We start from the raw sequence: 25365 nt of genomic DNA on the forward strand, positions 1-25365 counted from the left end.
GACGCCTGTTTGCACATGCCTTTCCCTCTTCCCCCACCCCTTCTACACAAGCAGGGAATTCCCACAGAAACAGACCGCCTAAACAGCCTCCCAGGCAGACAAAACAAAATACAAGTCACCTTTCAAGAGCTGTGGGTATTTGGTATGAACCAGGTTGGTAAGGTCTCCACCATCATCCAAAATCATGTTGAGGGGCTGCCCATCCTTGAAGTACAGGGTCTGTTCAATGCACCATAAGTATTCCTCGTCAGTCTCCCCTTTCCAGGCAAACACTGCAGGGGAACAAACACACACAATTAGGCAGTTTCTTGCTCAGCATGTAGTAAAGCAGCCAAAGGAAGATTTCATCAGCAGCTCTCAGTAGCAGAGCCAACAGACAGATGATTATCTGTGCCTGCAGGCCAGAAAAGACATTTGCATTGAAAAAAACATCTCAGAATGAGCAGAAGTGAAATCACTTTGCCCTCTGTTACAATCCATGAAATTGGTCAAAATTTTGAGGCTTCACTGCTCTCCTTATTCTCCTTCCCTGTTACGAGAGAGAAGGCAGAGCAAGCTGAAGCAGACTCACACCCACAACACCCCACTTGCTCCCCTAATACACCCTACATTACCAGAAATTAGAAACATCCACTGGATATATTGATACAGACAAATGAAAACACAACTACAGCATTTTCTAGCACAGCAGGAAAGAGGGACTAGACTTTAGCATGAGCTAACCACCAAACTACAAACTCTTCAGCGACTTTGAGTTTAAATTCTCATCTCCAGTATGGCACTAAAATCCAAGCTGCCCTGCCTGTCTGCTCTTATTAGGTCATATTTCTGTATCAGTACATCTGTACACCTACTACCAGCAACATGCTACAACCACTAGCATGTTGTATCTAGCAGCATTTTTGCCTTTCCAGGCATTTGTACTGGCTTCATGCTGTACTTGAGCCTCAGTGGCACTCAGCTATTCAAACATATATTAGGCACATGATTGACATAACTCAACATTCAGCAAAATTGTCATGTTTTCACTGTTTACACAGAAAACTATCTCTCAAGCCCCAAAGAACCAATCATGCAATCACCCCTTCCGGAGAAGTGTGCAACAGTATCTCATGCTGTATCCAGAGGATCAGCATTCCTCCGAGGTCTTGTAAATTCAGTATGTGTAGTGCAATATTAACAAAAAGAGCAAGTTCCACAAAACAAGGATACCAAGGGCAGAGGTCAAAAACTTAGACAAACGCTCCACCTGTAAAACTGCTCTTCAGTTGAGCTTTGGGCATCGAGAACAGTGAGGAAGGCAAGAGGTCATGAACATCAGAGGCAATCTAGGATCTAGAGAGTCCCATCTGGTCCTTTGAAATCACATGCCTGGGACAAGTGATGCCAAAGGAGCTGATGAAGGGACCACTTTCTTCTGTTACCTTAAGAAGGACTACACCTGGGGAACGACTGGTAGCAATAGCTAATTATAAGAAACAAAAGACACTACCCACCCACCCCACCCCCAAAACAAAGAACCAGGCTGCCAGAAACCAGATTTTAGCCAATATCCAGGCTCAGGCCACGCGGTTCCCAGCACAGAACCATGAGGTCTGTGTGTCCTTAAGCCAAGTAACACAGCAGATGGCTTAATGTGTTCATACCATTCGTTATTGGAAGGCAACAGCAACAGAACAGCAGCATCCAGATAAAGCACTTCAGGGGTATTAGGCAGCAACACAGCTGGCTTAACTTTAGCCTTAAAATATCTTGAATACTGACCCTGTCACTGTAACAGGACACACCACGGTTAACCCCCCTTTCCCAACCCCCATTTAGCACCAAGCTTTCTGGAAAGCACTAAAACACCTCCATCTACACACACCTACACACCAATCCATTTAATTACCCAGCCCTTTCAATCATCTTAATGACCAGGCTTAAAGCTGGTAGCACAGAGCCAGGCTCTTTCATAGCCTAACACCAGGCATTGTCAGGAGTGCTGCGCACAGGCTGATGCAATGCAGCTTGAATCAAATGTCCTGTTTTGTAACAATCACTGCTTTTGATGGGCTATTTCTATCCTGAAGCTTGTTCAGAAGAGCTGGATTTGGATAAAGTTTGATTTAGCTTGAACAGGGAGCAAACCCCAACTCAGAGCCAAATTAGAACATGGAAAACTTACCAGGGATACCAGCTTTTGCAATAGCAGCTGCAGCGTGGTCCTGAGTGGAGAAAATGTTGCAGCTTGACCATTGTACCTGGAAAACAACCCAAGTTTTGTTTGCTGAACAAAGTTCTGCGATACCAGGCACTCTCTTCCAGACACAGGAGTTAAAAAGGGAACAAGAGCAGAAAGACGTTTAGTGCAGACTCCTGCCTTTCTCAGTAACTCTGCAAAGTGAAAACTAAGTATCTGACTAGGCCAAGGAAAATAACGTCACTTTGGGACAGAATGTAACAGAGCTTTAGCTGTGCGACATATTCAGCCATATCCTTACTCATGAGAGCTTCTGCCAGACAGCCAGAGCATATATTCAGCTATAAGTTTTCAGGAAGTGCACAGTAGGGTGGGTTTGGAAAGCTTTGGTCAATGAAGTTCAGATTTTCAGAACAGCCACGTAGAGAGTGTCCACTGAGGGATATGGACATGCAGCAACACACCTGCTGGCACTTTGAAGAGTCAGAAATGCAGCTGAAATGCTACACTCAGTCAACCGGCATTCTCCAAGATTACGCCCACCCAACTCCTACTCTGTACTCCAGTCATGGAAGCTTTTCCAGCTAAGTGTTTTCCACACATTTCATAACTAGGCACCTAGAAAAGCAACAGCGTGTTGCTGAGTTGCACTGAACAGTACCTGCACACCCATCGCGGCTCCCCAGCAGGCACAGAAACCACCACAGCCCAGCACCACACAGGAGTTCTCACTCTGCTCCCTGCAGGGCTGACTGACAGGTATTTGCATGCTTATTTGTAACAGACCTCGAGGAAAGGTCATAAGGCATAATCCTTCAGCCTGTTTGCAGATACTCATCCCACTTTATCAAGAATTGACACTTCAAAGTAAGGGCTGCAGTAGGAAGCACCTCATCTGAGCCTACACAACCAACACTTGTTAATGAAAACGCACCTGGAAGGAGCACAGGAAAACTGAATTCATGACCTTAAGCACAGCACCTCCTCACCTAGGTTTTTCTAAGCTCCCTCCATATCAGTACAGCTGACATCATGAGGTGTCATGAAATTCAAAGTATAAGGAATACCTATATATTGTTTACACTTGATACAAGACATAGGCCACTTCAACTCTGTGTCCTCAGATCTGTAACACCAGTTTGTGATAAAGGCACAGACCCTGGAATAACTGGCATATCTGATTGGCTTAGAGCCTAATATTTACATCACTGGTTATGAAGAGGATGCAATTTTATTACAATTTTATAATTTATAATTTGAGGCAGACTATTTATTCTGTCTTTGTTAACCTAGTCAAAAAAGGGATACCAAGACTACCACACTGCATCCTTGTTGTGTAGGGTCTGGTTTCATCAGAGTTTCACTCCTCCCTCCCAGGCACCAAAGTTCTGGTGGAAGAGATGAGCCAGGGCTGAATCCAAACTCAAGTCAAGTCTAAACCAACATGCAGGTATAAGGACAAGGAAGGAGCTAACGCAACAGCACACCTCCTAAAGGCACAGCCGTAACTTATGTTTAGAGGAACCAAACCTCTGCAGGTACCTCCCTGAATGACTTGGATCAATCCGATACAACACTGATTTGGAGTTGTGCAGCTTGGCAATGTTTAAGTAAGCACACAGCTGCGGCCTAGGCCAGCCATACTGGGATACAGCAACCAACAGGAGCAGCAAAAGCTTCCCAAATTTCAGTGGCTACTGCTAAATCCTGTGAAGGAACAAGAGTTTCATACACAGAGTAGCGGGAATAAAACCAGGACTGTACCTCCACATCAAAGCTTCACTTCAGCACTGCACCATTTGTAACCACGGAACAGCTCTGAACAGGCTGAAAAACACTCACAACTGCATGCACCTTGCCCAGGCTGACCTGGCACACTGGAGAGACCTGGTAGGTCCCTACCCCCTCCACTTTTTGAGGGAATGCCTTAGCTGCTACAGAGGTAGAGCTTCCCCTTCTCCCAGTGCCTTTTGATCAGCATGACACTGCTCAACTCTTAACTATTCCCAGGGAGGGATCCCATATAGGGCACCTCTGGGCAGCCTGAGCTCAGGCAGCTAAACTTCAGGAAGAAGGAATTTCAGATCACATACGTACTTAACATAATCCATCATCAAGTTCCAGTCAGCTCCCTGCTCAGCACACAAGCTATGTGGATTGTGCTCAGATGCCTGGCTCTCCTCATGCCCTGTACAACGAACACTCAGCCATGATGTTTGGGTTTCATTCAGCAACCCAGGCAGCGAGTACAATGCAGTAAATGACTTAAGTCTTTAATATGGACCAGGGTAACCAGTCCATAGTCACACAATAAATTCAAAGTCAGTAGAGTGCCCAGCCCTTGGTCACTGAACCACCTGTCTCCCTGTTGTTTTCCAGCACAGCTGAAGGGCCAGCATGAGCTCTCAGAAAGCTTCATTAGTTTTTGCTGACTTTACCAGGGCACTGTGCGGTTCTTAATACAGGCTAATCTGTGCTGGAGGCAGTCACTAGAGCTTCAGTATTACCAGCAACAGCACTGCATGTCTGAGCACAACACGATTGCGTGGGAGCAGCTTTCGGCACCGCTGCTCAGGGTGCCGTACACACAGCTGACGGAGCCACTGAAGCCAGCAACCCAGTCCAAAACAGGCACTCTTAAAGATGCAGCTTATCCAGAGGGAAGACACACATCCCAGAGGTGCATGCAGTACAGCTGACAAGCTTTTTGCTTAAGGAAAGAAGACATAATTTATCCACCTGGAGACTGCAGCACAGTCCCTTCCAAAAAGCACAGACATTTGCCAGGATCCCCTAAGGTAGTTGTGTAAGCAGCAGCAGTGCCCCAGCAGCGCATTACCTAAGAGCACACGGAAGGAGAAACTCAGGGACACTTTACCTCAGCTCCCAGCGCTATGAGGGTCTCTATGAGAACTGCCGTCTGCACAGTCATATGAAGGCAACCGGCAATCCGTGCACCTTTCAGCGGCTTTGATGCAGCATACATCTCCCGCATCTTCATCAGCCCTGGCATCTCATTCTCCGCAATCTCGATGGCCTTGCGACCCCAGTCCGCAAGGCTGATGTCAGCTGCAAGGGAAGGAGGACAGGTGTCAGAGTTTAAATAGCTGAGACCTTGGTATCTGTTCACACACTTGTGGATAGGCATCGGCCACAGCAGCTGAACTGAACACCCAGCAACAGCTGGGAGAGAGTTGGTGGGGGGGAAGGGACCCTATTCCAGTTACTCCCTGCTTTTTTACTACAGTACACAGGCTTTCAAACAAGTTTAGACCAAACCCCACAGCCCCTCTGAAAAAAAAAACCATGCTCCTGTATGAGCATATTAATCACCTCTGACCAGTGTGCATACATCTTGAGGCCCATTAATTCAGTAAGCGCTCCTCCTTACAGACACTGCCCAAGGGTTTGACACTTCCTATCGAGATTTACTCCCACAGTATTACGACTGGCACAGGGGGGTGCCTCTATGGCAATAGCTTTCCCCCATGAGAACACACATGGCATGGTCCCTCTCAAGTGCACCAGGAGCTGAGCCCAGCCCAGCTCCCCCTCGTCAGCACTAAGCTCCCCTCGGATCCACAAGGAATATTTTCAAGGCACCATAACTACCTCAGTTACAAGTCTGCTTCTGCCTTTGTAAAAAGGATCTGTAGCAGAAAAGTTCAGCAAGAACCGAACAAGAGAGACTTCTGACAGGCTAGCTCAGGGTAGAAAATACCACACTCACCACTTTAACTCCAGCCTCAAGAAGGCTAATGCCTAGGTGCGCCACTGGCCAACACCACGTGTCCCCCTTACTCAGTGGTTGGCTCTTTCAGACGGGACTTCAGACACTTACCATTTCACTGAAGAACATGGTCAAACACTTTTCTTTCACCCACCTAGTGAACATCAGGTGTTTAAAGCATCGGGGAGCACTAGGATCTCTAGAGTCTGCTGTTTCATAAAGACAAGATAATTGCATTTTGCTCCAAAACGAAGCCCCTGGGCCACTAAAGCTATTGCCCAGGCTTTAGGTGACTGGTGTGCAGGCTTTGCACCAATGGGGACTGAAAAAAGCCCAGGTGATGGAAGGACCATGGAAACAACTGTATCAAGAGGGGAGGTTCTTGAATCTTACCCCTCTTATGGGCTCAGTAGTCTCACCAGGGCTGCTTAAAAATGTATCCCGTAGTATTTTACATTGGTAGCCTTCAATACAAATTACTTATGAATCTGAGCCTTATAGATTACTGTTCTCTTTGAACTTAGCCTTCAAAGAACACACAACACTTTAGAAACGGTAGGGGTTTTGTGGCATTTCAGGTCTACAAAAATACCCGCCAAAATCTGTAAGGAAACGCGTAACGCGGGTCCCAAATTTAAAGCCACTTTCACATTCGCGGTGGAAGCCCGTCCCCAGTCAGGGGCTGCCGGTGGGCAGCGGGGCTCGCCCGCGGGCGGGCCCCGAGGCTGACGAGCGGCAAACCCGCGCCGGGAGCCCGCCTCGTACCGCGCTGCCGAGCGCGGCGGCGGCTGCAGCGAGGCGGAGCAGCCCCCCAAGGGCGGCCGCCCCCCTTCTCGGCGGGTGTTAGAGCCGCACGGATGACCCACGGCGCTGCCCCACCGCAGAGGGGGTCAGGCTCGGATTCCCCCTGCCCGCGCTCCTCGCGGCCAACGGGCAGCTGCCATCTTCCCCCTCGCCGCCGCCGCATCCAGCCGCGGCACCGGGGCTCCCTGGCACGGCCCCGGCGCACCGCGCTCGCCCCGCCGGCAGGGGAGCCGCCAGAGCCCCCAGCCGCGGAAGGCGGGCCAGGCCCGCGGCTCGCACTCACCCACTTTGTACGGCAGCCTGTCCGACATGCTGGCAACGTACAGGCGTGCAAGCGACCGGCAGAGCAGGAGGAGGCGGCAGCACCCCCGAGCGCGCTTTAAGTAGAGGCGGCGCCGCCGCCTGCGTGGGGCGGGACGGGACGGGGCCGCGCCGGGGCCTGGCCGTCGGCGCCGCCTCCTCCGGTTGACACTGGGGTCGGCTCGGCCGCGGGTTCGCCTCCCGTCACCAGAGCCCCCCAGGAGCTGCCTCCCCGGGATCAGAGCGGGCCCCGGAGACCTCCCCAGGATGGGAGCGGGCCCTGGAGACTTCCTCGGTACCACATCAGGCCCCGGAGGCTTCCCCCGGGACCCCAGCAGGCCCCAGAGGCCTCCCCGGTACGACAGTGGGCCCCGGAGGCCTCTAGAATGGGCCCCAGGGCAGGCCGTGGCGCCTACGGGCACCTGGCGTGGCCCTGCTGCCCAGCACCGCCGGGGCCATTGCAGGCCCCGGTCCCCAGGACCGTGGAGCTGCTGTGGCACTGAGCAGGCAGCCCAAGCTACTGGAGGTTCCCTGAGCCATCCCCTGCGTTCATTACTGTCAGTGGCGATTGTGGCGTGCGGGCCCCTGGCCGCAGCAGGGCCGAGGGCAGCGTGCGGCCCAGGCAGGTCTGTGGGGCAGGGCGGGCAGGCGCCAGTCGGGCAGAGCCCAGGCGCGGTGCCTGAGCGCTTCGTCAGCCTGGACCTTGGACTTGGCTGTGGCCTGTTCGCTATCCGGCCTGGAAGCGGTTTGCCAGGTGCAGGGCAGGAGCTGCCCCCAGCCACAGCCAATGCCCGCTGCGTGCGCAGGAGGCAGAGCCCTGCACCAGCCTTGTCTGCAGGTCACGTTTGCTCATCTGAAATGCGTTTTTCATAAGCCTCTGTCATAAACTTGGGCAAACTTTGCAACCGGGGTGTTATATACCTTTTGTTTTATCTGAAATATTTAAAAGTGAAGATTTCCTCATACTTACCCACACATTCTCACTGAACTATTTTGCAAAGTTTGAAATAATTCTCAGGGCAGAGTTCACCCCGACACCCCGACTTGCAGTGCTCCCTGTAAATGAGGTTCAGTATTTGTTACCTGAGCAGCCACTGATCTGCGGTGGCCGATCCTACAGCGGGGACAGTCATCCCAGTAGGAAACCTGCAGTCCCGCAGACGGCGCACGTGCAAGTGGTAGCGTTTGATATTTGAAGTGCTGTATGTGCATCGGTGCTGTCCCTAAATCAGGGTTCTTCACCCGCTGTGCAAAAACTAATCAACACACTGAGTCGAGATATTTGTCTTTATTTCGGTTCTGCAGAATCAGGTGCCAGGCATCTAACAACAGCCAGCACACCACACATTTCGGACAGTCACAGCTTTATAGTGATAAGATACAGCCAATGGGTGAGCTACAGTTCCCTTACCATCCCTCATCATACATATGCATTCGAGTCCATGTTTTGAACGTTTTGGGAGATTCTGCGAATTAGCATGTTCATTATTTTAGTATTAGAAACTCCTCAGGCTCCTCTCGGACACACTCTTATCTCAACTCCACTCCAAAGACGATGCATCTTGTCACCCTACACTTAGATCAGAGACCAGGAGTGCACTCCTTCCATGGGCCTTGTTCGCCTTCAGTAAGCTGTCAAGATGGTAATTCTTCAACAATTCGATTTCTTTGATCTATGTTTCGGTTAATTGTTTCTACATCTATCCCAAGTGGATGTGCAAGGACACAGGTTTAATTGTTTCTACATCTAGTCAAGGTGCAAAAGGCCCAATTAAGTTTTAATTTCAGGAGTTCAGCTAAAGTTCAATCAAAGTTCTATTGCAATTTTATACAAAGCTCTTATGTAACTTTTTAACCGTACTCTTTTGACATCGCAGACATACCTGATACCATACCAAGCAGTTCTGTAAATCAAGAGGTGCCCAAAGGAGAGGCATGTCCATTCCCCTGGGACAGGTTCATCTAAGCCAGTCTTTTCTCAGTTTACATCACCAACAACCTTTTTGTCGCAGCTCGAATGCGCTGCCTCGCAGCAGCAGGACGGGAGTTGAGGCTCTGGCAGTTCCCCACCCACTCGCCCAAGACACCAAGGCTGTATCGCTGGCAGACTGCAGTTTCTGCGTGCTCCCGCACTCCCACCTCTGCTGACAGGCGAACAGGAGGCTTCCAACAGCCCTACCTTACCCAGGGTGACCTAAGGGCAGCAAAATGCTCCAAATGTGCCTTCGTTCAGCCCGCAGCCTCCCTCGCAAAGCTGATCCGCAGTTTGTCAATTACAGTCAACGTCTTTATGCGCTAACCCACAGCAACCCCTACACATGAAATGTCCTTCCTAAATTAATCAGCAAGGCCGGAACAAAGACATGATTTCATATAACTCCCACTGATTTCATCTGGAGGCATACTGCCCTGTGAAGGCTGGAAGTGCAGCTGCACTGGAGTGCAGCTAAGCCAGGGAGTGGCTGGCAGGAGCTGACCATATTTATTAATTGAGGACAGATCAGCTCCACCTAGCGTGAAGGTGCTCCAACGCTTGTCAAAATATCCTCAGTTGTTTAGAACTGCATAAGGCGTGCTTAAAGCCGAGTCGTGCTAGCGGCATGGTTTGCCCTGACCCTCTCATTTAGGAGATTAATATCTCATAGCTCTGTGTTATACTACATCTTAATGTATATGTACTCCATGCCTTGGCTACTCATACACACCCTGGTCCTTTCATTGTTGCTGTCACTGGTGGATTTGAGACACCAGATGGCACAAGATAGGCACGGAATGGAGAGAATAGGATGTAATGCAGAAAAAGGAACAGGCAAAAGAACACAAGAGTACAGAAATCTGCTACCTAACAGAGTACATGAAACAATAACAGGATGTTATTCATGTTATACATCCTGTGACGGTTTCATTTACTGTAGTAGTTCAAGTAGGGAAGTTCTGGCTTGTAAATTTAAGTATTTCACAGTCACTGAAAAGCTGCGAAACTCAGGGGAAAAAAGAACACTTTTAAAAAAAAATGAGATGACATTTCTTCGGAACTATATTTAGAAAAAGATTAGGCTTACTGCGGTGGGTAGGAAATACTGCGGTTTCAAGACTAGGAGAAAACATCTAAGTCTAAGGTGCTGTATAATGCAGGTGACTCCATACAAAGCCAGTTAGTTGCTTGACTGGGACAATTTATATATTAGAAGAAGGATTTTGTGTAATCTGATACATTTCTTTATAAAAAGAACACCCGTGATTTGTTCAACAAGATTCTCACTTGACAGTGCACTGGGAGTATCTGTGCTGAGTGTGAATTAGCAACTAAAGGAGGTGGCTGTTCACAAGACTTCATTTGTCACAGCAGGTAGAAGATGGGTATCAGAGTGACAAGAATGGTCTGAAAATTAATGCAGCGCTGTGGGAGCATAGAGAACTGGGTTCTATCCCTACCATAGCACCTCATCCCCTTGTGTTGGCTCAGTCCCTCAGGACAGGCTTTCCATGAGTGATCATTAATTGCATACTCATTTTCTAGGTGCCCATGACAAGCATCCTCTGCGCCTTCCTATTCTTTGACCAATGTTCTGCCAGGCTGTGTGAAGTCCAGAGTACATCACTGACCTTAGAAAATGCAGCACAATGCCAAATACTCTGACAAAATAAACCCTGCATGTCTCAAAGTGGCACCCACAAACAAGGAAAACATTTGATGTTATATTCTGTACCTCAGTTCACCCATACCCATAAACTGCGGACAATGATTTCACTTGCCCACAAACTTACATACACATTGCAAAAATAAATTCATTTCTGCCTGTGAAGCACTACAATATTGTGGTGGCAGCATTCAGGAGCATCCTGAATTAGGAAACTAATGTTGTCTTACCCTGCATCGAGGTTTGATGAGGAGTGAAGAAGAATCACCGTAGTGAGCGATGCAGATGGAAGAAGTGCTGCATAACCACCGTTCCAGCTAGCACAAGCCATTCTGTGCAGGGAGGCATGCGCAGTCTTTGATATTCCAGTTAGATCGTATCACGGTAAATGTCACAAGGTGCCTAATGAAGGTTGTAACAGTGATGCCATCACTGGCATCTTGGAAGTGCAGTGTTTGCTCTGTAGCCTTACCGCTGGTGAGGGCCCCAGCCAGCAGCTGAAGGCTGCAGCAGCCTTCTTACAGGCACGCTGGATGACTCACACTGCTAATTTAGCTTAGCAGGGGTCCCACGTGGACTAGAGTCCTTGTTGTTCATGCCTTAAATTGGCTTTTCATATAGTGCTGTTACGGGTATCATCAATATACACTTACAGCACTCACAAACGTGTCACAGCTCATGCCGCAAGTAAACTCTCCCTCCCTGCCTCAAGCATAACCTCCGAGACATGTATTGCCTCGTGTGTTTGCACAAAGTCCTTCACAACGTGATTTCCCACACACTATCATCTCATGCAGCAGTAGAGAATAACACCACTGGAGATCTAGTTCCTTTAATACTATCTCAGTCCACAGCAACATTTATATTACGGTAGCAAGCACCAGCATTATGACGATAAATGCCATTTGCCCCAGTGATGTTAAATTCAACACATTCCAGATTCACCGGAGCTCAGTAAAGACTTCTGCACTTTACCAACTCCTGATTTTGTGTTTACGGTACCAACCACTTTCTATCGTTAACTGCCCAACAGAGGGCAGGGAGCCCCTTGTTTTGATTTCCCTGCAAATGAGGACTACCAACATTTAAATAAGAGTTTGGTGTGATCAAGCTGGTGTCTTTTGGGAGGAGTACGGTTGGGCCAAGGGTTACAAGGAGGCTACGTTTCTATTGCAAGAACACTAGAAATTATTTACTTGTGAACATGCTGTCTGTACACCCAGTGCAAGCACAAACTGAAGCAAGAGCTAGAAGACAATAAATGAACCAGTGTGAAGGGAAGTTTGGACTAATTTTACCTCTTGCCTCTTATTTTCCTTTTATCCTCAACAAGAGAAAAACCACCAGGTTTTGTTTCTTAGAGGAACCCTGGGGCCAGCCTGTTACACAAGACACTGAGTCCCTGAGAGCCCGAGGCTCTGGGTTGGTGGTAAGTCAGTACAGCATCATCTTCTCCTCCCTCTCGCAGTTGTAGCATGCATGAGCATAACACGAACTGACGACCAAGCCCTGAGCCTTGTAGAGCCAGTTTAACCAAGTAAATTCTCCCTTAATCCAGTCTGGGAAATTATGAGCACTGCACCTGGTACGTTGATGGCATGCGATAGGACTGGTACAGCAACCTCCCTGCCCCTTGCTGTTACTCACCTTAAGTTTGCAATTCAGCTGCCCAGTTACTTACTGCACACTAAGTGTATGAAAGGCTGCATAAAATAGAGGGAAAGAGCAAGATTACTACTCATCAAGGGAGATTCAAAGCCTGGCCCTGTTAGCTTCCTTGCCGTCCAAGGCCGGAGGTTTGGTTCAGAAGTGTAATGCTGCAGCTCCAAGGGCCAGATGGACTTAGTGAAACACACAACTTGACCTCTTACTCAACAGGATTGATAGCATGGGTGCATCTGTTCTTTTTAGTGGAGGGCATTGAGGCATCCTGGTACGAGGGACTACATAAGTAAAGAAGGTACGGACCACTGAAACTGATAAAGACTTTTAAAGAATTCACAATGGAAACCAGTTCATTAGCTTTGTTTGGATTTGGATCAAGCCTCAGGTATTTAAATCATACCTTCTCCCTTTATATTAGTTTTGACATTACATAGCTTTTTATCAGCATCTGTTCTGCTCTGAAATGCAAGCTGATTTAAACCAGGGCAATTTGCAAGGAGGCAAACCACTCAGGGGATGAGTCAGCCTTTCTGATGTAGATAATTTACAACTGTATAAATGAGGGAGGTTATCAGGGTGGGACAGGAATAAACCTGGGTCTAAACAAGATAAAAGACTCCCTCTCTACTAGCATCTCCATTCCAAAAACTCTTCTCAAAAAGCCCGGCAGAAGTAGGCACCCAACTCACACTAACACTAAGAAAACACGTCTTCCTGTCCTTTAAGAGTCCTGGAGGCAGCATCCAGAGAGCAACGCCGTAACTGGGTTACGAGAGGTGCCTGTGGGTACCCTGCGTATCTGCCGCACTGTCTCACCAGCAGCCCAGCTGACCCAAAGGCTGATTGCAAGGTCTCTGTGTAGACAAGAGCTGGGCAGAGCCGTCAGTTAAAAATGGTGCTTTTCACATATCCCAGCACCAGCATGTCAAGCCTTTTTCTGAAAACTCCCCAGCAGATTTACGGTATCATGTTCTTCAGTCCCAGGGAAAAATAATGCTCAGCCTTTTGCGTGGGGAAGAGAGGAACAGTATCTTGTCCTTCCTTAACACCTACATGTCTTGGTTGTGTCATTTCCGTTCTCAAGACACCTAATCACTCCTCCCATTTCTCTGATTATGCACTGTAGACCAATTGAGTAATAAAATACTTAATTAAATAGCCACATGTCTTTGTTTTACCCTTTAATTAGATTACTCGGAAATAATAATAGTTTCTCGCCAACCTGAGGGTTTCGTTCGTGCCTTCTCCAGATAACAGGAAGTAATTTATCTTTTCCTACGGATACTTTTCTACATCCCAAATAAAATTAATCAATTCTGATTTTAAAGTCAATTAGAAATAGATAGACTGACACCTCACTGTTATCTTCATGAGTGAAATCATTAATTCAGACTGATAACAAGGCAGCACAACAAATATTCTCTTTTTAAGGGTGACAATTTCAAGATAAGAAGTCTGGTTATTGCTTTTTGTTAACTAGTTTTGTTAACTAGTTAACAAAAAGCTCTGCAAGACATAGACAAGAAGTTCATGTTTTTTGATAAAGTGCTTTATAGTTTTTGATAAAATGCTTTGAAATCCAGTAATGAAAAATGATGTGAAAACAAAATATTCCTGCATTTATAAATCACCAACTTTACAAAGCCTTAAATCAGACAGAAGCATTAAGCCACTGTTAAGGATTTAAAATAGCTTAGCAGCTAATGGGTGCTGATGACATCTGCTGACTATTCAACAGTCATTGTGTGACATTTGCTCGGGGCTGTGTCTAGCCCAAAGTAGGTAAGCATTCACACTATAAAAATTGCTTCCATGGAGAGATGGTCACTGTGGTCTCTTCAGTACCAGGACCAGCTTTATGTTGTCAACCTATATAGTATTAGCAGACTGGACAAAAACCTCAGGAAACTCAACTAAGACAAACGCGGGTGGTCAAAGATGTGTCTGGGAGGGAGCAGCCCCAAGGCAGCACTACAAGGGGTTGACCGCTTAGAGAGCAATTTGGTGGACGAGGTGCTGGGGTCCTGGTAAACAAGTTGAGTAGGAGTCTACCGAGTGGCCCTGTGACAAAGAAGGGCAACTTTCTGGCTGTGACCAGGGCTGTGTCATCAAAAGTGCGGCCAGCAGGGCGAGATAAGGGAACCTTGCCCTTTACTCTGCAGTGGCAAGAACCCATCTGCTAGTGCCAGGTCCAGTTTGAGCTCTCTGGTATAAGACAAGCGCTGATGTACCAGAGTCCAGGGGGGGCCACCAAGATGATGGGGGTGGAGCACAGGACCAATGAGGAGATGCTGAGAGAGCTGGTTCTGTTCAGCCTGCAGAAGAGAAGGCAAAGGGGAATCTTACTGCTGTCTACAATTGCCAGATGGGAGGGTGCCAATAAGATGGAGCCATACTCTTTGCAGAAGTGACAGGGACAGGAAGAGGGACAAGCAAAAGTTCCTGCATGCAAAATTCCAATGTGATATAAAGAAAAAATTATTCACTATGTGGGTCATCAAACACTCAACCAGGGCATGAAGAGGCTGTGGATCTCCATCCTTGAAGATATTTACCTCTTAACTGGACAAGGCCCTGTGCAACCTTATCTAAGTTGGTCCTGGTTCAAGCAGGGGTTGGTCCTGCAGGCCTCCAGAGGCCTAAATACCTACTTAAATTTTTTGGTTTTTATGTGATTCCGTACGGATTTTTTATGTGCTTCACTAAAATAATAATAATAATAATAATAATAATAATAATAATAATAATAATAATAATAATAATAATAAAAAGTCATTAAACACTTGTCAAGGAGTTAAGAAACCCAGCTCTGTCTCCAACTGTGACAGCAACTTGCTGTGCAACTTTTAGTAAATTATGTGATCTTGGAAAGAATGGGTTTGTCGTATGTGAAGTCAATGGGGATCTGTTGGTTGAGAGTGGAAAATGGGAGTGAATGAAGACACGTCTGTTTCAGGAGAGGCGATACCATACTCTAGGGACAGCAGAATAAGAAGGGTGTTCTGTTACGCAGAAGCTCCTAGAGCTGAGGGAGCCTAGGGCTTCGAGGTTTCAGAGAGCAATCCTCATTCACAGACTCCTGCTCAAAAATCAGAATCGCAATATTTTAATGATCCTGCAAGATTTTTTTATTACCACATGAAAGAGTGTCATGGTTTTGGACAAAGAGTCAAACATGGAAGTGATTTAGACAACTCTGCCACACAGACCCTTACCCTCAGTCGTTTCCCAGTCAACTCCCAGCACCAACAGCACTAACTTAGCGTACCAGTTCCGGCTGTTAACAACACAGTGAAGACTGCGTTAGTGATTTGAATATTGCTATTTACAATAGCCCGACCGAGAATAAATGCTATACATGTTTTGCCGCAAGAAACAATCTATGTCCCAGTGACTTTGAAATCTGGATTGGACTGAGAAAGAATGGGAAAAAATTAATAATAATATTAAATATTATCTCTCAGAAATTAACTCCCGGAAGCACTGCTTCGCCATATCAAACCTACAAAATCTGAAAAGCTATAAAGTACACACAGTTTTCCAAAAAAGCCTTTGTACAAGATCATCCCGCACAGTTGTAGCAAACGTTCCTGATCTGTTGGGGTTCTTCCTAGTCAAAAGAAAGTTATGACATGGAATAGCAAGAAAATTCCATCCTGCCTGAGTGTCTTCTAGCTACAGAAAGTAAAGGGAAAAAAAAATAATCAAGTAGTCTCCTCCTTTCCCTACATAAGTAAACAAAAGAAAGGTAAAATCTTGGATACTTATCTCTTCTGCCACTCACTTGTATTCATCTGTGTCTGCCATGTTGTTCTGGCGTTAATCCATTACTTGTTGTTCCAGTTCACTGATAGGCCATGATTTGTAAAAGGGAAAGTGATCTCTGAAAGAGTGTGAATTTGTTCATCTTGTCCTGGCAAGCATAAACGAATCAGTAGTCTGTGCACCTGGAATGCATTCTTGTTCTCATGAATTTTGCAGAGCAGATAGCACCAGTGGAACTTGACTTGAGACATCAGAAGCTGAAAAATAAAGAGATTAGGGTTGCTGGCGTTGAACAACAGTGACTTTTCCAAAATGCCAGTTACAAAAGGAGGAAAAAATGATAACACGGAAGACAACTTACGTGGTGTCCTTGAAAAGAGACACTGAATGTTATTAATTCACATTTGCTTTAGGAACCTTTACCTTGGAAACCTAAAAACCAGTGAGATAAAAACAGAGACTGCAAATGGCCACACTGCCCTAGGGATATATGCACATCTGTTGAATTCAATAGGAGTCACACATATGTGTACTTGGGGTAGCATTCAGCTTCTTCCTGCAAACACCAAGCTCCTACTAAAGTTAAAATTAATTCAGACAGCTGGGGTTAAAGGTCATAGTACTCCTAGCTGTGATGTTCCTACAGTTTTGTGAATCAAACCACAGGCAATCTGCAAAAACAAGCCCAATGTTATGTATGAGCTGGGAGACAGAACAAATAAGCTGTAAAGGAAACACGGCTACGCAGGTGCGGAACTTCAAGTGCCAGGACAGGAACCTGTACCACAACAACGGATGAGAGGTAACTGTTTATGCAGGTGATGCATGAGAGAGAAGTTTCTGTGAAGTAAAGCTTGCAGAACTCATTTTTATTGTTAATAACTTGGATGGACCATTTAAATACAGAACTGTAAATATATGTATATGTGGTCAAGTATCTGTAAAGGAAGATAAAGACTTAAAGGTGCATAGAAATGCTTTAGAGGAGAAAAAGAAAAGCAAAAACTTCCAGAACTTATTCCAGCTCTTCAGTGTGTTTGGTTCTTATATTGGGCTGTAACCTTGGCTTCAAACTTGCTTCCCAGGGATGCACCTTTCTGACAAAGCCACACAGTTCTGACTTCAGTACTCACAGGCTCTGACTGAGCAGCATCTCTTGTTCTGTGCTGGAAGTAAAGTGATTCGGGTGCTTGAAGTTGTATGCATATATGCCTTGGTCAATAGTAACTGCAGATAACTGGCACTGAAACATGTATGTTATTCTGTTAGGGAAAAACAATCTGAGTTGTTTTCTTGCTCATCAACAGAAATGCTCACTCAGTTGTAGCCGTGGGACCTTCCTTATTAGAGTTTATGTGTGAAGTAGGGAAGACAAGATGAATTTTCGCATCCCTACCAGTTGTAAGAAAATGCTAAACTTTGCAAAGTATGTGATTTTCCTGAAAAATTAGTGAGGATCTTTTCCTACTCTTTGAAAATTAACGAGTCTTTTCTCTGATTTCAGCATGGAAACTGAACTCTCTCATTCCTCACTGCCAAAAGAGGAGGTGTATTGTAATTTCTACATAGCCACTTATGCAACAGTGCATTCTGGTTAAGAAAAAATACAGTTGAAACAAGAAAGGTTTTATGTAAAGGTTAAATAATATAGATGTGTTAAGTATCTGCAGTGGATACATTAAAACCACAAAACCGTAACCGCGTGTCACAAAGCCCGCACTGCTTTCTTGTGATGTCCCACTTGCTCGACTGGTAGAAACTCGGATTACCCAGTACGTCCCTTTGTGCTATCCGAAATTTCCAGTTATCAGTGCTACTGTGAAAATCCAGCACAGTGGATGGCCAGAGGTTCATCAAGGTATTCTTGTAATTTCAGAGGAGCGTTAGGTTGGCCTGCAGGGTTACTTTGATGCCCAATGATTTTTACTGTAGTGCACGTGTACATACACGTATATACACATACACACACATATACTCTGTGTGTGTGTATATGTGTATATATATATATATACACACACGTATACGTATACTCTTGTGTGTGCGCGTATATAGACACAATTCTCTTCAAGGCCCTGGCCCTGAAGGTCGCTACAGGAGGTGAGGGGACGACCGGGCGTAAGTGCCTCCCTGCTGCTCCGGGCAGCCTCACCAGCGCACGGAGAAACCCAGCCTGCGGCCGAGGAACCGCATGCTGTTGCGAAGCGTTCCGCCGAGCTCACCGCCGAGGCCCAGCCGCACAAATTCCAGCCGCGGCCCCCCACACGGTGCCGCCCCGCCGGGGCCCGGCACGTCCCGTCCCGTCCCGTCCCGTCCCTCAGGCCGCCATGAGCACGCGCGGCGCAGCGCACGCCGGGAGTTGTATTCAGCGCCCGCCCGCGGCCGCCCCGCGACTCGGCGCCTGCGCAGCTCCCGCCCGACTTTGTAAAGTCGCTGCCTCAGGTTGGGCTCGCAGCGGCTGCCATCTTGGCCGAGGGACGGAGGAGCTGCGAGGCTGCCGTGCCCGGTGAGGGGAGCGGGGCTCCGCGCTGCGGGCAGGGTGGGGAGGGTGGAGGTGACGGTAGCGGTGGGGACGGGACCCTGCGGGGTGCGGCGCGGCTCAGCGGCCTCGCCGCCCTCCTGGCTCCGGGCGGCCGTGGCGTGGCGGCAGAGACGGGGGTGTGGGGGACCCCGGCGGGCGTAGGCCCGGTTTCTTGAGGGGCTTCTTGGCCCCGGGAGGGCCTCGCTGAGGGAACCCCTTCATCCCCGCCGCGCTGTCCGCCTGGGCGCCGGCGGGGACAGCTCCTGGGCCGGGGGCCGGGCTGGGACGGCAGCATCGCTACTTCCCCGGGGCGGCAGTGCCGGGACCCCGGCGCTCCCTTGTCAGGGCTGCCTGACCCCGCCGCCTCTTCTCTGCGGAGCCCTTTCTCCGCTCTGTCTGGTGGGGACACCTGCCCGGAGCCCGGGCCGGGGTGCCCCTTTCCCCTGGCTCTGCGTCGCTTTCTCCAGCTGTCCCCAGCGGTATTTGCTCCCTCCTCCCCGGCCGGACCCCGCCATCCTTTCCAGGCTCCTCGTCGCTGAGATCAGCCTCTAAACGTTCGCTCTCTCCGGGCCTTGGGGATTCGCTCCCGTCAGGGGCTTGGCTTTCCGGCAGCCCTTCCGCGGCACAGCCTTTGTGTTCAGCCCCCTCCGAGGAGCGCGGCCACGGGGTCCCCGGCCAGATGGGGCCTCCGCCGCTTTACGGGGCTTCGCTGCCTTTGTCTTGTCAGGGGACAGCCGTGCCTGGAAGTAATGTTTCCCGGCGATAAAGCACGACTGTGGCTGGAGGTTTATACTGAACTGCGTTCCCTGTTGTAAACACAGCAGAACGGCAACGCCGGTGCCGCCGCTTTATTTTGGAAACACGGACAAGTTCTAGCTGTTAACCCTCCCGCTTCCAAACAGGGTGTCTTTGACCTTGTGTGGCAGTGGTGTCGAGATAAAGGCAGACTAGGGTGTTTGGGGATGCCTATATCTAATTGGCGCTGATATCCAAGAATTCAGCGTGTTTTAATAGCTGTAATTTGTGATATTAAACTGGCAAAAGAACTTAAGATCTGTGTGTGATGCAGAGAGAAAGGGGGTGTAGCATTTGGGATATCCGTTTTCATTTGTGTGCCATCCTTTACCCTTGAAGCTTCAGAACATATCCCCAGCAAAACTTACCTTTATAGCTTAGTTAGCGTTGAAGAAATCAGAAACCAGGGTATTTTAGACCCTCTTTTCCCAATGTATTATTACTTACTTTAGTGAGTTTCTCATTTTATTTGCTTGGTCTCTGCTACCCTGCCACTCATCCTTTTCGAAGAGAAAAGGAGAGAAATCTGGACTGGTATTTGTAAGAAGACCGCCCGTGTTGAGAGAATTACAGTAGATCGACCTATTGCTTGCTTGTGTTTACCTGAAAAAAAGGCATAGATGTTTAAGAATGAAACATGATCTGAAAGCTGTCTTTGATTCTGAGGATTTTAATGCTTAAAAAAAAAATCTTGTTTGAAAAAACAAATTTAAATTCTTATCTCTCTTCTTACAGAGAAAGTCCAAAGCGGTTCTAATTTAATTATAGTTACGTTGCTCGCTGGTACAGCCGTTTAAATCTGAACTTGGTCTAGTGTGCATTCTTAGTTGTGGCTTGCCTGACAGTTTTAATCACTACACTGAATGCATTCATCTCCAAGTGATCATTGGAATAATAGGTAGCATTCTGATCCAAAGTGAATTTTCATGTCTTTAAAACAAAGAACTGATACAGTGCATGTGAAAGATGATGTTGCAGTGGAAAATAACTGAGACTCCTGAGTGCTAACTTTGAAAGCTTCTTACAGATTAAACAGTTATTTTGGGGTTTAAGAGAGATTGAGAGAAGATTATTTATATCAATTTATTAGTTAAGCAGCATCACCTTGTTTTCCTCCCTCAATTTTTTCTCCCTTCTTGAAGTTTTGTTTCGTCTGTGGTGAAACACACCTGAAATCTGAAGTTATTTTGTTTCTTTGTTTCCAAGTTTCAAAATGGTTAGGGGAAGTTAACTACAGAATAAATAAGCTGATAGGAAGACAGGTAGTAAAGTAGCATAATGTTTCCCTTGTAGAGTCTAAATTAATCACTTCCTAAGAGAGCTTACCTTAGAACTGCTTGAAAAATATGTTTTGTGAGATTAATTTTCTTCTATTTTACAGCATATGCAATAGATAGTCACTTCTCAACAGCATTGTCAGTATCTGTCAATGATAGCTTCTAAACAAACTTCTTTTGTAAACTTAAGCTGTTTAAACAAAGTGGTAAACTTACTGAACCATAGCAAAGTGCTTTTCACATTACAGCAAAAACAATTTGATTTCTGCTTAAAAGCAAGGAAAAGAGTCTATAGCGTTAGAGCAGAGCAAAAATCCCTTGCAAATGGGAATGATGAAACTTCTGGGAGTGCTGTGACTGATTCTGTTTATTTTTAAGCCTTTCTGTTTGTCTGTCCAGTTATCTGCATGTAATGTTCTAATTTTTGTCAGTCTGCTGTACTTATATGTAATTGAAGGAACTGCTCTGTGCCTGTACACCTAAGGAAAGTGAATACGTGTGCATAACCTAGAGGAGAATATTTGCCTCAGTTGCTTACTGTAACCGTACTTTGTCCAACTACAGAAGCACTTTGAAGTGTGTGCTTGCTTCAGAAGAGGAAGTAGACAAGCCATGATTATAGTCTAGCTTGGGAGTATTCTGTTTTTCTATATATTTACTTTCTACTGTCTCATAAATTGAGTATTTTTAAAGGTTTCAGGCAATCCTTCTTGGGCTTGGTTTGACTGTTACCTGAGCTAATTCTGTGTCCACATTTTGGAGAGGGAAAGGTAGTTTTTCTTCTTCATCCCTCTCATCTGAAGAATAAAGCAATAAGGACTTCAGTGTTTTCTGTAAGTGACTGGCATGCAGGTTTTACTTGCTGTAGTTCAGAGTTGCTGCAGGTGAAGGATTGATCTTTTCCTATACGAGAAATGCAAATTACACTTAATAGAAATGAAGGTATTATAACAAACTGGGAAAGAGTATTTTAAGGGAACCAAGGCCCTGTTTCGTATGACCAGCTCTTAAGTTATGCCTGGAATTTCTACTTTTACTATACTGGGGCATAGAACAAACTTCTGTTAAAACATCAAGGGCAGATTTTTTTTTCCCTCCAAGGAAGCATGATACTAGATCTTGTTATGCTGGTTATTCAAATCATTTTTTAAAACTTGGCAGTATGTTAATATGCTGTTCTGTTGGGTTTTTTTAATGTTTTATTACAGTCCTCTCATTTAGAAACTGATAATGCCTGCCTTCCACCCACCTGCCTGAGCTATTCTAAACTGTGCTGGTAGGAGAGGCTTGTTGTTTCAGTCATGAACAGAACTACTTACGTGTTTGCATTTAGATCATTGATTTTGAAGTTCAGAGCTTAGACTCAAGTGGTATTGTTGTTGAGCAGGAAAAGGCCTATTCTGTTCAGGTGAATTGTTAAAGTTTTATTGCATGGAACCCTGTTTCTAATCAAGAAGAAGTGAAAGTTCGGTGCCTTACCTTTTACCTGAAATGTGCAGATCTCGGGTTCTGGATTGGGTAGGTCATGATATGGAAGCTGGAGCTTTCAAGAAGAGGGTGTTAATATCAGCCTCTATAAAATATTTATGCTCTCTGTTTTCTGTTCTTTATAGGTCTGGCTTTTTGTCCGGGGTACCCTTTAGACATACTTTTTCTCTCTTAGTGTTAGCTAGATACCTGGTAATTTTTTTAAAGTGTGATACTAAGGAAAAGAAAGGTCAGGTATGGTTTAAAGCAGCCTTGAATGAAAAAACGACATAGTAAAGTCAGGTCTATAATCTGGTTCTGATTTATTAATTAATTCATCTAATGAATAGCCATTTGCAGTGAAATATCCATCAAGAATATAAAATTTGTGACTGGGAGCATGTTCGTTTACTTAAAAATAAAATGGGCTCTTTGATTCCTTCAGTTTCATGTGATTGTGATGGAACTTTTGCCTGTGCAAGTCATTCCTAAGTGGTTACTGCCCTTTTTAGCTTTTCCTCATCCAGTACAGTGAAGAAAGCTAAGGAAGTCTAGATGCTGAGCAAGTTGGGGTATGTACTGAGACACAGAAGAGTGGACTGTGTTCATTTTTAACATGCTTTTGGTCAGTATCCATCCCTAGTGCCTGCTCCTGTCCCCAGTGCTAGCTGTCTTTTAATTATATATTAATAATCATTACTTTTGCTTGACAGTTAGAGTGGTCAGATATCCAAATTCTCATTTATCCACTGCTGATTTAATAAACATTTGAATGGGTTAAGACCTGTTGCTCCAAATACTGCATTTGTACTTTTCTGACACCTTAAGTTTTGCTGTGCCAGATCGACCTTCTGGGGTGATCCTGCATATGAAAGACACTTAAGTCTATAAAGGGAGTGAGAAAAAAGAAAATACAGAAACTTAAAATATAAAAAGTAACAGTGTGACACTAATTTGTTTTTTGTATAAGGATATGCAAGTCTGCTTCTGTTCTTAAATGTGTGTGATTCATCCAGTGTGTGTGTTGCCATCAATGATGCAGTCTTCAAAGCAGCTTCTTATTCCAGCTATTTGAAGGGGAATAACGTGTATAATAACACGAAAGAGGAGGGAAATGCTGAAGGTTTCGGAAAACACTCTGACCACCTTACTCTACATTTAAAAAGTTTCTATAGCTATCCAAACCTGTGTTTGCAGGGTTGGGTTTTTTTTCATTGTGTAACATTTTGAATTCCATTTAAAAGTCCTCATCGCCTAAAGATACAGAGGAAAACTCAGGATCAATGGGCAGTACTTCTGCACATAATTGGCATACTCCATTTTGTGCTTGTTAAATTGTATTTACCAGTAAGACATTGGAATATCTTTTTTGTCTTTTGCAAGCGCAGCATGTGCTGGATATTAAAATGACCAATTTGTTAAACATTTGCCTGAACCAAATCTAGTTCAGGTCAATGAATAAGCTATCACAAGGCAACAGTGTTCTCCTTGTTGTTCTTTTTGTGCACCCGTCGACTCAGTGTATTTAACCCCTGTTCTGAAATCTCATTTGAGCAAGTGGATTTGCTCTGTGTGGAAACCTGTTGTCATTGCTCGTGGTTTAGTTAGCTATTCTCAATGGTTTAAAGGTTTTAAACATAGTCCTGTGAGGTGTGGCATATCGTTCATTACTTTTTTCCTTCCCTTTTCTTTCCCCCCTCTTCAGGCCATCAGAACAAGACTGTTGTGGCATTAGTAACAATTTGAGTTATTAAAGATAACATTTAAGAAATGTCTTGCTTTCGTCTGGGATGTGAATGTCTGAACAAAGTAGTACTGTCCTGATGGCGATAATGGAGTTGAAAATGCTTTCAGACTGATGTGTGTTCACTTCGAAGCTGTGCATTTCCCAGTGAACTGTGCGTTTTGAGAGTAGAAGACACCAATAAAATGAAATTCATGGTTACGGGTGGATGATGTGGGAGTTGAGAGGAGAGGGACTTAGTAGACAGTAATAATAGGAGATCTAGTTTGAGAGAAAGCCTGTGCCACAGCTGGGATTTCCTTGCTTTTTGGAATTTCACTTCCTATTTTTCCAAAGTACAATAAACTCTGTCTTTGTAATTTGTAATCCTGCCTTCATGACTTACAATCAAAGGCAGTAAGGTGCTTATGCATTACAAATAAAATAAAAAGTGTCTGAAGGAAATTTAGAACAACAGTTGTCAGAACTCCTGACGTGACTCAGACTCAGGGTTTGTATCTGGAAGAATGCTTTGCTGATTAAGGAGGTCATTACGTAGCATTATAACCCTGTGGACCTATACTTTTACTCCAGTATGTGAGTACCTTTTTGGTCTGCCGCATAATGCATGCACAAGTAAGCTGTGAAGAGGTTTATGTATGGTGTAATCAGTGTGTTCACACTGAATCACATTCCTTGTACAGAATGCTTTGCCAGGGCATGCAAATTATTCCTATTTTATTAAAAACAAACAGGGGCCCTGGGCTTTTTTTTTCCTGAAGATTTACTGAATTTAAACAGGTCAGAGAGTGTCAGTTTAGCACTAGAATTAGCACAAAGGTAGGGAAGGTCTGTGTGACTGAGAGGAACGTAAAGAGGAGAGTGGGACCACTCCTTCAGCAATCTCAAGCTGCCAGAGCAGAGCCTGCCATCTGCGCTCCCCGATAGCTGCGGCACCACTATTGCTGCCATTCTTACCGTGCAGTTACCTCTGGCTCACTGCTGAGTTTTAGTTTAGGGGACAGTTCTAAGCTTCTTCACAGACCCGTGGGCTTTAAGTTGTGTCCCTGCAATATGGTGATTCCCTTGAAATTGAAAGATGCAATTAGTGTTTGTTGTTAGCAGATAATCCTGTTCTTTTTTTCAAATGTGCAATTGTCAGTTCTTGATATAGAAGATCTAGGATGTAAACACTGAAACTTTTGTTCGGGGATTTTATTTATTACCACAGTTGGAAGTCTTGGGTGACCCAGCATTTCAGAAAAGTAGTCTCCACTATCTTCTGATAACAGGGAAAGGGTTTTAGGGTAGCCCCACAAAAAAAACAAGTTAAATGGGAGTGCTGAGAATATTGAAATAGTGATGCAGTTTTAACCCATCTTTTTCCTATAGTTTCTGGGTTTTTTTTCGGAGAGGCATGAGCTGGAATGTAGCAGGCAGTTGTACTTTGCAGGGTTGGGATAGTGGTGTTGTCCACTCCTGGCTATGCTTTGACATT

General features: G+C 45.8%; 2 protein-coding genes across 2 annotated transcripts in view; one reads left to right on the top strand and one right to left on the bottom strand.

Annotated features, from left to right (window-relative positions):
* Positions 1-7148, bottom strand: part of AHCY (adenosylhomocysteinase) — a 28205-nt gene extending 21057 nt beyond the window's left edge. The window contains exons 1-4 of the mRNA XM_063350115.1: positions 7000-7148; positions 5061-5251; positions 2168-2243; positions 120-272 (exon numbers count right to left, since the gene is read on the bottom strand). Of these exons, the coding sequence (XP_063206185.1) occupies positions 120-272; positions 2168-2243; positions 5061-5251; positions 7000-7027 (448 nt within the window). The 5' untranslated portion in view covers positions 7028-7148. The remainder of the gene's footprint in view (positions 1-119; positions 273-2167; positions 2244-5060; positions 5252-6999) is intronic.
* Positions 7149-18452: 11304 nt separating this feature from the next.
* Positions 18453-25365, top strand: part of ITCH (itchy E3 ubiquitin protein ligase) — a 62608-nt gene continuing 55695 nt past the window's right edge. The window contains exon 1 of the mRNA XM_063349929.1: positions 18453-18590. The gene's annotated coding sequence lies outside the window, so the exon portion shown is untranslated. The remainder of the gene's footprint in view (positions 18591-25365) is intronic.

Source organism: Chroicocephalus ridibundus, chromosome 12, assembly GCF_963924245.1.
Source record: "Chroicocephalus ridibundus chromosome 12, bChrRid1.1, whole genome shotgun sequence".
Lineage (NCBI taxonomy): Eukaryota > Metazoa > Chordata > Aves > Charadriiformes > Laridae > Chroicocephalus > Chroicocephalus ridibundus.